General features: G+C 51.0%; 4 protein-coding genes across 4 annotated transcripts in view; 1 reads left to right on the top strand and 3 right to left on the bottom strand.

The window, feature by feature from the left end:
- Nucleotides 1-5,677, bottom strand: part of PHYSODRAFT_287175 (hypothetical protein) — a 10,411-nt gene extending 4,734 nt beyond the window's left edge. Inside the window, exon 1 of the mRNA XM_009535611.1 lies at nt 5,124-5,677. Coding sequence (XP_009533906.1) covers nt 5,124-5,673 — 550 coding nt within the window. The 5' untranslated portion in view covers nt 5,674-5,677. The remainder of the gene's footprint in view (nt 1-5,123) is intronic.
- A 496-nt stretch (nt 5,678-6,173) lies between these two features.
- PHYSODRAFT_337908 (hypothetical protein) lies at nt 6,174-10,681 on the top strand (the record flags this gene model as incomplete). Its single annotated transcript, XM_009535612.1, has 11 exons — nt 6,174-6,587; nt 6,666-6,855; nt 6,939-7,080; nt 7,170-7,287; nt 7,401-7,525; nt 7,817-8,683; nt 8,761-8,927; nt 9,032-9,864; nt 9,941-10,087; nt 10,164-10,364; nt 10,400-10,681. The coding sequence occupies 11 exons, from the start codon at nt 6,174-6,176 to the stop codon at nt 10,679-10,681; spliced, it is 3,486 nt and encodes a 1,161-aa protein (XP_009533907.1).
- Nucleotides 10,682-11,163: 482 nt separating this feature from the next.
- On the bottom strand, nt 11,164-12,219 carry PHYSODRAFT_337909 (hypothetical protein; the record flags this gene model as incomplete). Its single annotated transcript, XM_009535613.1, has 2 exons — nt 11,164-11,948; nt 12,030-12,219. 2 exons carry the CDS (start codon nt 12,217-12,219, stop codon nt 11,164-11,166), a joined length of 975 nt encoding a protein of 324 aa, XP_009533908.1.
- A 1,336-nt stretch (nt 12,220-13,555) lies between these two features.
- On the bottom strand, nt 13,556-13,750 carry PHYSODRAFT_419461 (hypothetical protein; the record flags this gene model as incomplete). The annotated part of the gene is made up of 1 exon (XM_009535614.1): nt 13,556-13,750. A coding segment is annotated over one exon (195 nt), but the record flags the coding sequence as incomplete, so codon positions are not given.
- Between the last annotated feature and the right edge of the window lie 462 nt (nt 13,751-14,212).

The following is a 14,212-nucleotide window of genomic DNA, read 5'->3' on the forward strand; positions in this document are numbered from 1 at the left end:
GACTTTATAATATTGGGTCTTGTATCAGGATTGACTTTATATCATAGGCGACTTTTTATCCGAGGAAAAAGATTAATTAATTAATTAAGTTCGGTTTCATTATTAAGTTCGACTTCACCATCAATAAGTTCGGTTTTGGGTTTACGCTTGCGAGCTCGAATCTGGTCTCTATTCTTGTCATCGTTGTCTTTTTGATAAGATAAACGGGCTTCGCGTGTGCGCTGGTAGTAGCGCTTCTGCGCTGCTTTGATTCGTTCCTTGCTAGCTTGGTATTGCTCAGGAGAGTACGCCATCTTTGTATATTACTAACTTTATATTTATCAGGATCAAAGTATGTCAAGAAATCAAATACTACTTCGAAGTATTTAACTCGGGAGCCACATTATTCCATTCAATCGACCGCAGGAGTCATATCCCAAAAGCTTCTCCAACGCTCCGCATTATCGTCGTGCTTCCACCTCATGCACAAACAAAATGTTTCTGGATCCTCCACGTGAACAAACGTCTTCATCATGAGCGGATCGTCCGTCGTGGTTGATCCTCCTTTCAAACGACTGAAAACGCGATCTGTGCACTGAGCATCCAGAACCTTCACGAAGACCTCGACCTACACGCAAATGTCAGTAAACTTACACACACCAGAACTACGCGCTCACACAGTACCTTGCGTCTGTTGCCAATGGATTGATTCTCTTCAACAGATCCGGGTAGCATGTTGACGATGGGAACCTCAATGCTCATACCGTCGAACCAACCATGCATTTCGCGAGAAAGCGCAAGCCTGTTGTTTGAGTCGCGATCGTACTTGGCGAATTCCCGTTTGTGGTCTCTGCTTTGCTTTCTCGACACCAAATGGCAGCTTTCTGCCTTGCCGTACGGTAGGAAGAACTTCTCGTCCTCAATCCGCTGAAAACGAAACTCGTCAGTCGATGGGTCCAGATTCGAAACGCTTGTAGTCAACGATATCGATGAAACTGTGTTTTGAGGAGATTCCGAATCGTCTGGAACGTAGTCGCAGTAGAAGACGCGCTGGAGATCAGTAGACACAGCGTTAGCTGGTGCAACACGCGTCTCAACAACCTGGTTAGTTAACGGAGAGCCCAGCGTTTGTGGCCCAGTCCTTAAGTCAGTTTCGAACAGCAAAGCAGCATTTTCTATAAAAGAAACAGAGTTAGCCCTCAATGAAGCAGTATTACGATGCAGCGACAGCATATAGAAGCACGTACTTGTCTCGAATAAAACATGAAAACACAATTTCTTGTCTTCATACCAAAACGCGACATTCTTGTTGCCGATGCAGCGCGTAGGATCGTAGTATCCAATGCGTAACGTCGCCATCCAGTACAGTTTGCAGCGAATTCCTTTCGTGATCAACGCGTTTTCAACGGATCCAGTGACAAGCCACAATCCAGTTTGTGCGTGTTCTTGCTCCGGAACCACCACCAGCACGTGGATTTGTCTCGACTTTGGAGCGCGCCCTTTCCGTTTGGTCATATTGTTAGCTGTCAACACGTCCTCAATTGTCCACGTAGCCTTCATCTTCTCGCCATCGATCAACGCTTGAATGTCCTCATGAACCTTTCCGTCCTCCAGATCCAGCGCAGCTTGGTCGTCGTCTGGCAGCCACGCGCCGCCCTCCGTCTTCGCCAGGAAGAGCTGCAGGTCCTTGGCGTCGCACGTGATAGTCGCCGGGTTCTTCGCCTTGGTCGCGTCCTTCAAGTCTCCCACCGACTGACCCGCGTCAATGTCCACAGGAAACGCACTGCCCGCCGCACCAACGATCGCACAGAAGAGCTTCACCATCTTTCCTCGAGCCGGCAGATTCTGGAATGAGGAAGAAGGATGTAGAATTTCTGGCGTACTTAAGCGAACATGAAGGTGTGTGACATAGATTTTCAACCAATGATGAGACGCCACGTCGCGCTGGTCCGAACTACTAGTAAAATCTGCCGGCGTAATGTTCTATTGGTTTTATCAATATAGTTTGAACGAGCGAAGGTCCAAAAGACGTGGCTCTCGCTATAAAGTGGGCGTCGTCAAATCAACGTCTATTAGATCTGACCGGTTTAGAGGTTCTAAAACTACCCTCATATCGAAAAGACGTGCGAGCTCGAATCTGGTCTCTATTCTTGTCATCGTTGTCTTTTTGATAAGATAAACGGGCTTCGCGTGTGCGCTGGTAGTAGCGCTTCTGCGCTGCTTTGATTCGTTCCTTGCTAGCTTGGTATTGCTCAGGAGAGTACGCCATCTTTGTATATTACTAACTTTATATTTATCAGGATCAAAGTATGTCAAGAAATCAAATACTACTTCGAAGTATTTAACTCGGGAGCCACATTATTCCATTCAATCGACCGCAGGAGTCATATCCCAAAAGCTTCTCCAACGCTCCGCATTATCGTCGTGCTTCCACCTCATGCACAAACAAAATGTTTCTGGATCCTCCACGTGAACAAACGTCTTCATCATGAGCGGATCGTCCGTCGTGGTTGATCCTCCTTTCAAACGACTGAAAACGCGATCTGTGCACTGAGCATCCAGAACCTTCACGAAGACCTCGACCTACACGCAAATGTCAGTAAACTTACACACACCAGAACTACGCGCTCACACAGTACCTTGCGTCTGTTGCCAATGGATTGATTCTCTTCAACAGATCCGGGTAGCATGTTGACGATGGGAACCTCAATGCTCATACCGTCGAACCAACCATGCATTTCGCGAGAAAGCGCAAGCCTGTTGTTTGAGTCGCGATCGTACTTGGCGAATTCCCGTTTGTGGTCTCTGCTTTGCTTTCTCGACACCAAATGGCAGCTTTCTGCCTTGCCGTACGGTAGGAAGAACTTCGCGTCCTCAATCCGCTGAAAACGAAACTCGTCAGTCGATGGGTCCAGATTCGAAACGCTTGTAGTCAACGATATCGATGAAACTGTGTTTTGAGGAGATTCCGAATCGTCTGGAACGTAGTCGCAGTAGAAGACGCGCTGGAGATCAGTAGACACAGCGTTAGCTGGTGCAACACGCGTCTCAACAACCTGGTTAGTTAACGGAGAGCCCAGCGTTTGTGGCCCAGTCCTTAAGTCAGTTTCGAACAGCAAAGCAGCATCTTCTATAAAAGAAACAGAGTTAGCCCTCAATGAAGCAGTATTACGATGCAGCGACAGCATATAGAAGCACGTACTTGTCTCGAATAAAACATGAAAACACAATTTCTTGTCTTCATACCAGAACGCGACATTCTTGTTGCCGATGCAGCGCGTAGGATCGTAGTATCCAATGCGTAACGTCGCCATCCAGTACAGTTTGCAGCGAATCCCTTTCGTGTTCAGCGCGTTGTCAACGGATCCAGTGACAAGCCACAATCCAGTTTGTGCGTGTTCTTGCTCCGGAACCACCACCAGCACGTGAATCGTCTTCTTCGTTGGAGCACCTTCAAACACGTCGCCAATCTCATCTGCTGGGTCCATTTCCATGTTCAGCAGTGTCTTCACTTGTTCAGGAATGCCTCCACTTCGCATAGAAATCACATCAGGGTCCTTCGATGAGAGCCACGCGCCGCCCTCCGTCTTCGCCAGGAAGAGCTGCAGCTTGTCTGCGTCGATGTCCTTGAAGTCGTTCGTCTTCTCCGCCTTGATCGCCTTCTTCAACGCGGAAACCGATGCACCCGCGTCGATATCCACCTCGAACGCACTGCCCGCCGCACCAACGATCGCACAGAAGAGCTTCACCATCTTTCCTCGAGCCGGCAGATTCTGGAATGAGGAAGAAGGATGTAGAATTTCTGGCGTACTTAAGCGAACATGAAGGTGTGTGACATAGATTTTCAACCAATGATGAGACGCCACGTCGCGCTGGTCCGAACTACTAGTAAAATCTGCCGGCGTAATGTTCTATTGGTTTATCAATGTGGTTTGAACGAGCGGTCCCGAAACGCCCTAAGGTCCAAAAGACGTGGCTCTCGCTATAAAGTGGGCGTCGTCAAATCAACGTCTATTAGATCTGACCGGTTTAGAGGTTCTAAAACTACCCTCATATCGAAAAGACGTGCGAGCTCGAATCTGGTCTCTATTCTTGTCATCGTTGTCTTTTTGATAAGATAAACGGGCTTCGCGTGTGCGCTGGTAGTAGCGCTTCTGCGCTGCTTTGATTCGTTCCTTGCTAGCTTGGTATTGCTCAGGAGAGTACGCCATCTTTGTATATTACTAACTTTATATTTATCAGGATCAAAGTATGTCAAGAAATCAAATACTACTTCGAAGTATTTAACTCGGGAGCCACATTATTCCATTCAATCGACCGCAGGAGTCATATCCCAAAAGCTTCTCCAACGCTCCGCATTATCGTCGTGCTTCCACCTCATGCACAAACAAAATGTTTCTGGATCCTCCACGTGAACAAACGTCTTCATCATGAGCGGATCGTCCGTCCTGGTTGATCCTCCTTTCAAACGACTGAAAACGCGATCTGTGCACTGAGCATCCAGAACCTTCACGAAGACCTCGACCTACACGCAAATGTCAGTAAACTTACACACACCAGAACTACGCGCTCACACAGTACCTTGCGTCTGTTGCCAATGGATTGATTCTCTTCAACAGATCCGGGTAGCATGTTGACGATGGGAACCTCAATGCTCATACCGTCGAACCAACCATGCATTTCGCGAGAAAGCGCAAGCCTGTTGTTTGAGTCGCGATCGTACTTGGCGAATTCCCGTTTGTGGTCTCTGCTTTGCTTTCTCGACACCAAACGGCAGCTTTCTGCCTTGCCGTACGGTAGGAAGAACTTCGCGTCCTCAATCCGCTGAAAACGAAACTCGTCAGTCGATGGGTCCAGATTCGAAACGCTTGTAGTCAACGATATCGATGAAACTGTGTTTTGAGGAGATTCCGAATCGTCTGGAACATAGTCGCAGTAGAAGACGCGCTGGAGATCAGTAGACACAGCGTTAGCTGGTGCAACACGCGTCTCAACAACCTGGTTAGTTAACGGAGAGCCCAGCGTTTGTGGCCCAGTCCTTAAGTCAGTTTCGAACAGCAAAGCAGCATTTTCTATAAAAGAAACAGAGTTAGCCCTCAATGAAGCAGTATTACGATGCAGCGACAGCATATAGAAGCACGTACTTGTCTCGAATAAAACATGAAAACACAATTTCTTGTCTTCATACCAAAACGCGACATTCTTGTTGCCGATGCAGCGCGTAGGATCGTAGTATCCAATGCGTAACGTCGCCATCCAGTACAGTTTGCAGCGAATCCCTTTCGTGTTCAGCGCGTTGTCAACGGATCCAGTGACAAGCCACAATCCAGTTTGTGCGTGTTCTTGCTCCGGAACCACCACCAGCACGTGAATCGTCTTCTTCGTTGGAGCACCTTCAAACACGTCGCCAATCTCATCTGCTGGGTCCATTTCCACGTTCAGCAGTGTCTTCACTTGTTCAGGAATGCCTCCACTTCGCATAGAAATCACATCAGGGTCCTTCGATGAGAGCCACGCGCCGTCCGCCGTCTTCGCCAGGAAGAGCTGCAGGTCACCTGCATCGATGTCCTTCAACTTGTTCGTCTTCTCCGCCTTGATCGCCTTCTTTAGGTCTCCCACCGACTGATCCGCGTCAATGTCCACAGGAAACGCACTGCCCGCCGCACCAACGATCGCACAGAAGAGCTTCACCATCTTTCCTCGAGCCGGCAGATTCTGGAATGAGGAAGAAGGATGTAGAATTTCTGGCGTACTTAAGCGAACATGAAGGTGTGTGACATAGATTTTCAACCAATGATGAGACGCCACGTCGCGCTGGTCCGAACTACTAGTAAAATCTGCCGGCGTAATGTTCTATTGGTTTATCAATGTGGTTTGAACGAGCGGTCCCGAAACGCCCTAAGGTCCAAAAGACGTGGCTCTCGCTATAAAGTGGGCGTCGTCAAATCAACGTCTATTAGATCTGACCGGTTTAGAGGTTCTAAAACTACCCTCATATCGAAAAGACGTGGCTCTCGCTCTCAAGTGGTCGAGAGGGGTCGTCGTTGAAATCGCTGCTGTCCCGAAAGAAGGTTTCAGGAATGTTCTCGGTGGTAAATTACGGTAAGGAAAAAAACTGCCGGCGTAATGTTCCATGACCCACTACTTTCGAGAGTGAAGCATTTCTTCACCCGCTCAAGTCTTCTCAAGGGGTTATGAAGATTGAGCTACCGCGTTTCAAGTTGACATTCAGCGCCAACGATAACGCACAGTTCGAGTCGGAGGAGCACAAAGGATACGTTTTGTCAACGCGCCAGCAGCTCGATGATTTCTTGCCCCGCTTTAGTCAGTACTTGGTACTGGAGCTGAAAGACATATCCGACACGTCGAGGGCGGTATACCGCATACTTCTTCCGGTTGGTCCCGTTGAAGAAAAAGGTATGGTGGTTATCAGTACTTCTACTCAAGCGGATACCCATGTGGATGTTGCGTGCTACGATATTCACCGCCGACTGAAAACGTTCGAGACTGAGACGATCAGCGCAAGACTGCAGCTGGCTGCTGTTTGCACACGTGCTGGAACAAATGTGCCGAGTAAGCGTTTGCAAATGACCGGCGCCGAAGCAGCAGTGGAATTACTGCGAGCATGCCGATCAAGTCGACCATTTTCTAGATTTGAGCGAGAAACTTTGCTGACGATATACAAGTTAAGTTACCGCGAGCCGGCCGTCAGGATATTAGCAGTGACGCTGTTGCGAGAGGCTGACCGACTAGACTTTGTTTTTGGGCAGACGGAGGTGCTCGACACAGCAATGGGAGGCACGGATGAACAGACAGAGTATCGGGACATGTGTGCTAAGCGAGCGCAGCGGAACCCCTTGCGGTCACAATTCCGAAGTGCCGAAGAAAACTCCATCTTGGGCACGTGAACCACGCCTCAGTATCTCTGTCAGCCAAGGATGTTGTAACGTGCGGCCCAGTTCCAATTGCTGACGACTATGTGAAGGCTATCGAGACTGAACTTCAGCTTTGCCTTCAGATTGAGGCTACCACGGCAAAGGAGATCCCGCGGCTCCCTCTGGACAGCAGTACCGCTAAAGAGCTATGCTGGACGAACTACAAGTAAGCTGGAAAAGTTACCACTCGCAGCCCCAGGTCGAGCTGAAGACTTCACCAGCAATGCTACTTGACTCCTTCACGACGCTGCTGAGAGACGTGTCGTCTCGTCGAACTGAAGTGGAAGCACACTTGTGGCATGTGTTTGCAACAGCAACAAGCAGTATGCGCGAGCAACTTCTTGCCCTCGCCAACTTCGTGCCGGTGCTGACTGTGAGTGATATTGTGCGGTGCGCTTTCGACGACGAAACCCTGCACACAATGGCGCCGAAGTTAAGCGAGGAGGCAAGACAGCAGTTCAAGAAAGGGTGCTGCGATATATGGAGATTTGCGTTCTGGAAGACAAAGTGGAGAGGGTCATCTGGAAAGCGAAACGTGGTGGCGAGTTGTCGGATGCTCAGTTGATTGAAGAACTCGTGAACGTTCGTCAGTGGGAATCGAGTGAGTTCCCGTACTGATTGGTGTTTGAGGTAGAAGGGCGACTTCAGATTCGACACGAGCAGTTTGTAATCGCCCGCCACCTCATTGATCACCCCGGAACAGTATGCCAGCTGAATATGGGTCGAGGAAAGACTAGAGTGATTCTGCCAATGCTGTTCCTGTACTTCACTCGAAGCCGCTGTCCTCGAGTCATCCGCGCGCATTTCCTGAGCCCGTTACTTAGCGAAGCACGGCAGTTCATGCACCGCTACTTGGCCGCATCAAGCGCTCACTTGAGTGTCTTTGAACAGCCTTTTCATAGGCAGATTGATCTCAATGCGCGCAGACTGGAATTTATCCGTGATGTTTTGGACGAGCTGAAACTCTCTGGTGGCATCCAGATTGTTGCTCCTGAGCATCGGATGTCACTAGAGCTGAAGCGTCTAGAGATAGGCACCACGAATCCCATAGTGAAGACGCTGGACGCAATTCTCGAAAGCGACCAATTTGTCGACGTATTGGACGAATGCGACGCACTACTCCATCACAAGTATCACTTGGTGTATGCGGTGGGCACGCCAATCCCGCTCTGTAGTGGCGTCGAGCGCTGGATGGGAGCAGAAGCTTTACTGCGAGTCCTGGTCGACAAGTCTCCGAGTTCCCGCGTCAATAAAGTACTGCAAGCGCCCCATGTTTCGTGCTCGTCACCCGACTATATGTCGCGCTTCGGTGCCTTCGAGGGTACTCGGCTCAACACCGTCGTCGAAAGCACCGAGCCACTGCGAGACGAGTTGAAGAAGGCGTTGGTGCTGGACCTGATTGACAACGCACCGTTCGAGTTGATGTGGCTTAAGACGTTTGGCAGTGCTGGTGCCCGTGACTCGCTAGTTCTGGCCATCACGGATTCGACGTCAAGCCTGGAGGACGCACTCGGCGATTCCATGGGGAAGCTCTCGCCCTATACAACTCAGCTACTAGCATTGCGGGGCCTGGTAGCGTTCGGGGTGTTTGAGCATTGTTTGGAGAAGCGCTATCGGGCCAACTTCGGGCTGCCAAGTCCAGGCACTCGACCAAAGAAGATTGCAATTCCGTTTCGTGCGGCAGATGTCCCATCCGAGAGATCGGAATTCAGCCATCCTGACGTCTGCATCGTACTCACTTTGCTAGGATATTACCACGGGGGTACGAGGTTCGAAACGCCTTCCGGATGCTGCTTCGCTTGGACATCTCTGAGCAGGAATAACAGTATGGCCGTTGGTACTGCAGCGTCAAGTCCAGATTGAACGTCGAGGAGCAAAAGGCTCTGTGTGATGTGCACCATGTCAGTCTTGCCGATGCTCGACAATTCGAGACATTGTGCAGAGTTTACAAGTTCTGCATGGGGGCCATCAACTTCTACCTGAATACGTGCGTGTTCCCAAAGACACCCAGCAGTATCCCCAACGACTCTCACGAACGGCCTGGAACCTCGCGGCAGGAGACAACAACATTGGATTTTCAGGGACGAACGATAACCATCGCCTGCTTCCACTATCAGTGGCACAGCGAGAGCCGAATGAGACGTCTCTACTAGGGACGAATGGTAAGATGATTGACAAGATTCTGCAGGTGACACACAGTTACGAGGTGCGCCCCAGTCCTCAGCGCGCAACCCTCCCATGGCAGAGTGTTCTCCGATTCGCAACAGACAAGGGCGCGCAGGCTCTCATTGATACGGGGGCACTGCTTGCTGGAGTGATGAACAATGACGCGGCCGAGTTTCTCCTCCGCCTAGCTGACTTCCGTTTCGCAGGCGTGACGTACTATGACAGTCGTGAAGAGCACAACTGCTGGATGATTGCATACAAGGCCCGCCAAATTCAAGTCCCCTTGAAGAAAGCGTCCATGCTCGAGAGGGAAACATTTGTGATCTTTGACGAAGCGCGCTCGCGCGGATCGGACATGAAGCTGCTACCTGATGCCGCCGCAGTGCTGACGCTTGGACCAAAGCTCACCAAGGACAAGTTCATGCAAGGAGCCGGTCGGATGCGGCAGCTCGGCTGCAACCAAACCCTCTGGGTCGTGAGCTTTGACGAAGTGGCGCAGAGTATTCTGCAGACCTGCGGTCAGCGTGCGCTCTCGCGTGTATCTGCCGTTGACGTGCTCAATTGGATTATGGACAACACCAAAACAGAGGCCATTCGCGGCCTGCTCGAGTGGGCTGGTAATGGGATTCACTTCCGGAAGACGCAGTTAGACGCAGGCAAGGAACTGGTCGACGAAAACTGGTCGCTAGAAGAGCTGTACCAAGGGGATCTGCATGCTGACAAGATTGCTCAAGTGATCAAGCTCAAGGCTCACTCTGACTTTAAAGACTCGATCGATGAATTGGTGGCTAAAATCTGCCGCAGAGGGTATTGTGTACGGTCTGGACGACGAAGTTTGCGTCACTTCACACACGGACGAGTGTGAGCGAGAGCTCCAAGTGGAGGAGGAAGTGCAACAGGAGCGAGAAGTCCAAGTGATGATATGCACTGCAGCGAGGGAGAAGGCGTGGCCGTACCGGAAGATTCTGCGCGCCCAATCAGTCGAAGACCTCAACGGCGTCGTGCAAGTACAGAGCATGACGAGTTACATTCGTCAATGGATTTACCCCAGAGCTGTCTAACCTAGCCTGGACCAACGCGCAGGTCTTCGGAACCGAGAACTTCTTCGCGACTGTCACGGCGAGGAAGGGGCTGGATCGGATGAACGAATTTCTACGTGTGATTGATGTCGTATTGATCTTCAAGAATGGACAGGCCCTCCTGGTGTCCGAGTGCGAGGCAGACCACATCTTGGAGCTGCTGTGGGCGAAACGTGGCGACTCGAGGGCCTGCAGCTTCAGCTTCGTGAATCTCCCATTCGTGTCGATCGTGTTGGGGAGCACACCAAGATTCGAGCTGCTCACCTGGCTCTTGGCTCCTGTTTGGGTCTAGAGCTACCGCTGCTGCCGATCATTGCGTGCCAGGTCTACAATGGTGAGACGTCGCTGGCGAAGCATCAGCAAGATGTTGTGGAGCCCGCGTTCCGAGAGTTTCTCCGGCCTTTGGCGCAGCGAGAGGCAGCTCTGAGCAACTTTGTCAAGTCGCGTGGCAACAGCCACAAGTGGACGCGCTCGTTCCTGCACGAGTTGTGCTGCCGCATGGACCTGGACGAGTGCAAGTGAGTGAGTGGGGGGGGGGGAATATTTGGTACGGTCAGCCTAACAGGTAGTTTTACTTTGTATTTTTCTTTCATTTTTAAGGAAAAATCGTTCGTAATGGGTTTGTACCCCTGGAGTTTATGTATAGGATTCGTTGATGGATACTTGCTTGATGTGCAACGATGTCAAGACCGTCGCGGAAACGAAAGCCTACACAATCCGGCGGCATCCACGCACCGCCAAGCAAGGTGACCCGTGTCACCGGCAGCTTCTAAGCCAACGGACCAAGCCCACCAGCCACAGAAAACCGACGTTCGGAAGAGCAAAGCCGAAGTGAGGGCGCACCAATGCGGATGCAAGTGTTCCCTCCCGCCCGAGCTGCCTACCCAGACGTCGCCGTACACCTCCAAGTCCGGCAACGAAAGCACATCCATGCTTGATATACAAATAATAATCCATTTTTTTAATCCATTGAGCTCCTCCCACGACTCTATCCTTCTCGTTGATCATTCATTTCCCAGCTTCTGTGCTTGCAGTAACCCCCCAGCTAAGCGCAGTTCTAATGCACGACCTGGGCGTGTTCCTGCTTCAGGGATACCACGCAGAATGCCCAAAACTCGCTCTCGCTCGAGCATTTTGATCACCAGTGACCTCTTCAACGCCAACGAACAAACGTGGGCTGACGCAACAACAACTTTCATAGTCGACGGATCGCTTGCATCAGGTACGAAATGGCCGATTTGATCATCAACAGGACCATCTAACTCGCCCCCAACAACCACTTGAAGTAGTTCCTCACAATTCAGTTTCCCCACGGCACGTTCAAGCCGCTTCTTTCTTGACTCCACAAACTCTTCGCTCGCCGCAAGGCACTCACGCGCCACGCCACCGAAAGTGGCGAATCGATCTTCGATGACGTCGTCCACTAGAGCAGCGCCCGATTTGACCTTCAAGGTCGGAGAAATTCGAGCGGCCGTCGCTTTCAACTCGTTCAAGCTCCACAATGGCATGCAGTACACGGGCGTTAGGTCTGTGCCCACGAGATTGCCCATCCACTTCTCGTTCATGCGCGTGAAGCATGGGGACGGTGGATGGGACTTGGGCAGCCCGTCGACTATATACAGGCACTCCCTCTTGCGCGCGATGGCACGCTCTCGAGCTTTCTTCATCAGTCGTTTTCCGCCTTCTCCGGTGCTGTCAATTAATCGCCCTCCTTCAAAGACAGCGACCCGTACCAGCTCGGAATCATCAGTGAACACCGCTGTGCCGTAAAACATCGTCTTGCCGGTTCCTGCACATGACAAACCGGATCATATCACACATTACTATCATCCAGCCACACATAACGAAGCTCAAAATTAAGGTCGCTCACCTCGCGATCCGGTGATGGTAATGACACGCCCGTCGCCGTTGAGTCTGTCCATCATCGACTCGTAGTAGACCGGGTAGCAATCGCGGACGACGTACTTGCCATGCGGCAGCAGAAACACCTTCGCCTTGATCAGTTCACCACAGTTTAGACGCCGCGGTGCTACTTCGGCCGCGGATGATGGTGTTTGCATTTTAGGAAGTGATGTTAGCAGAGTCAGTTCGAGGGGCGTCGGCCCGAGAGATTAACAGTAGAGACCTGCTGTGGCGGGTTTGCGAGCGTGGCCGCGGCGGAGAGCAAGTGACCCCATCCTGCCTAGCGTTGGGAAAACTTACCCGTCCGTCGTGTTGAATAAGAAATCAAGGCATCTCAAACGGGGGGGCAAGAGGTCCTCCATTTACGTTTATAAAGAAACTATAGTGTCCCACCCTCCTCTCCTACTCTTGCCATCCTCCGTCGTTTAGGAGGAGAAACCAGTCTTCCGTTCGATCCGAATGATTGACAGCATAGCATTGGGCCACACGAAATCCTCCCGCTTCCGCATTTGCATACGAAAAGGTCATTCCTCGGATGGCTGTGTTTTTTTTAATGAGTCGACAGAGTTCCATACGCTACGTTTGGCTTCTTGAACAATAACTTTGACCCCATCGAAGATTTCTCGATTGTGACAGTGTGCACTGAGTGCACGTGAAATATACAAGCATTGATGTAGCTACATGTACTCGGCGAGGAAGACGTCTGATCCAGTAGTCTAAGTCGATCTTCTCGTTCTGGAATTACCTCCAAATCACCCCGTTGAAATGGTGGCAGCGCATCCTTGATAGCAGCGGGAAGGCACGATCTAGCTAAGCGGCGACCTCCAGACGCATTTCCTTATAAGTTGGCGCCCACCCCAGCTTCTGCTGCAGATTTGGGCGACAAGTCGATCGTCCAGGCCCCCTTCAAACATCAACTCTGGATGATCCGAGCGACCGCGTCGACGCGGAGCTTATCTTGGTACAAAGTCCAACCCTCGCCCACCAGCTCGGCGTATCGGTGCATCCGTGTCTTGCGCCGGGCGCTTCATTATCTGATGATCCAGCTGGGTCTTGAAGCAAGTAGACCAGGATGACAGGTTTCGACCGAGGGGGCAGTTTTCGGTCTGCTTCGGCTTGGGAAAGAACGAAATGGCGGACGAGAAGTTGCTCAACGCGGTGTTTCGAGTCAAGCACAGGACGCCCGATGTCTCTCTGGACGAGGGAACGTGTCGAGAGCTTTGGCCAAACTGTTCGCCGCGTTCGTGGCGACTCTGGAGGGGTTGATGTAGAGGGATACCTGTGTGGGCGTAAGGATCCTCTGGCGTACGACCGAGTTGTTCCAGTTGACACCTTTGCAACTCATGAAGTTCAAATCTTGCAGCGGGTTTGCGACAAAGACCTATGAAAGCGGTGTACTTCGAGACATTTAATATCGAAAGGAAAAACATTACGTGGAGTGCGTTTTTACTGAAGCGATACTGCGGTGACCCCACGTTCTTCGTTTCGGCGAGTATTCTCCGCAATAAAAACGATGTCCCGCACAAAGTCTGGTGCCAGTGAGCCTCTCTTGACGGTAAGAATACTACCACTAGTCGAAAACGCCCTCTCCGACGGCGCACTTGTCGCAACAATTCCAAGCCACTTCCTGGCCAGCTTGCTGAGGTTGGGATATTTTTTCTTGTGAAAACCCCACCATTTACTAGGATTCGTAGCTTTTTGAACGGCTTTTGGCGCAGTTATATCTGCCAAATAACGCGTGAATTCGTCGCTGCAATCTTGCTTCAAAGTGGTCTTGGAAATGGCCGCTTCGTCAGGTCCAAACACGAAAGTGCTAATGAAACTACTCGAGACTTTTTTCTTCACAGGCAGAGGGGGGACGTGTGGTGGACAAATTGAACCATCAAACGGCGATACGCTACCGCCTGCCGGACTCTGACACTTTACAGCAGCTAAATCAACTGAAATGCGATGCGGAGATTGCTTCACCGCAGATCTACGAGGACTCAAAAGGAGACGAAAGTTGTGGGAGCCGTCGTCGTCTTCGGGCATTGGAAAACCTGGCGGGATGTCAGTATATCGATGTCGGCAAATGCTCCGTGGCGGAGCTGCTTCAATGGGTAAAAGCTATCGAAGCTGCTGCAAACACTTCACAGAAGCTCAACCTCATCT

This window comes from Phytophthora sojae, assembly GCF_000149755.1.
Source record: "Phytophthora sojae unplaced genomic scaffold PHYSOscaffold_8, whole genome shotgun sequence".
NCBI lineage: Eukaryota > Oomycota > Peronosporomycetes > Peronosporales > Peronosporaceae > Phytophthora > Phytophthora sojae.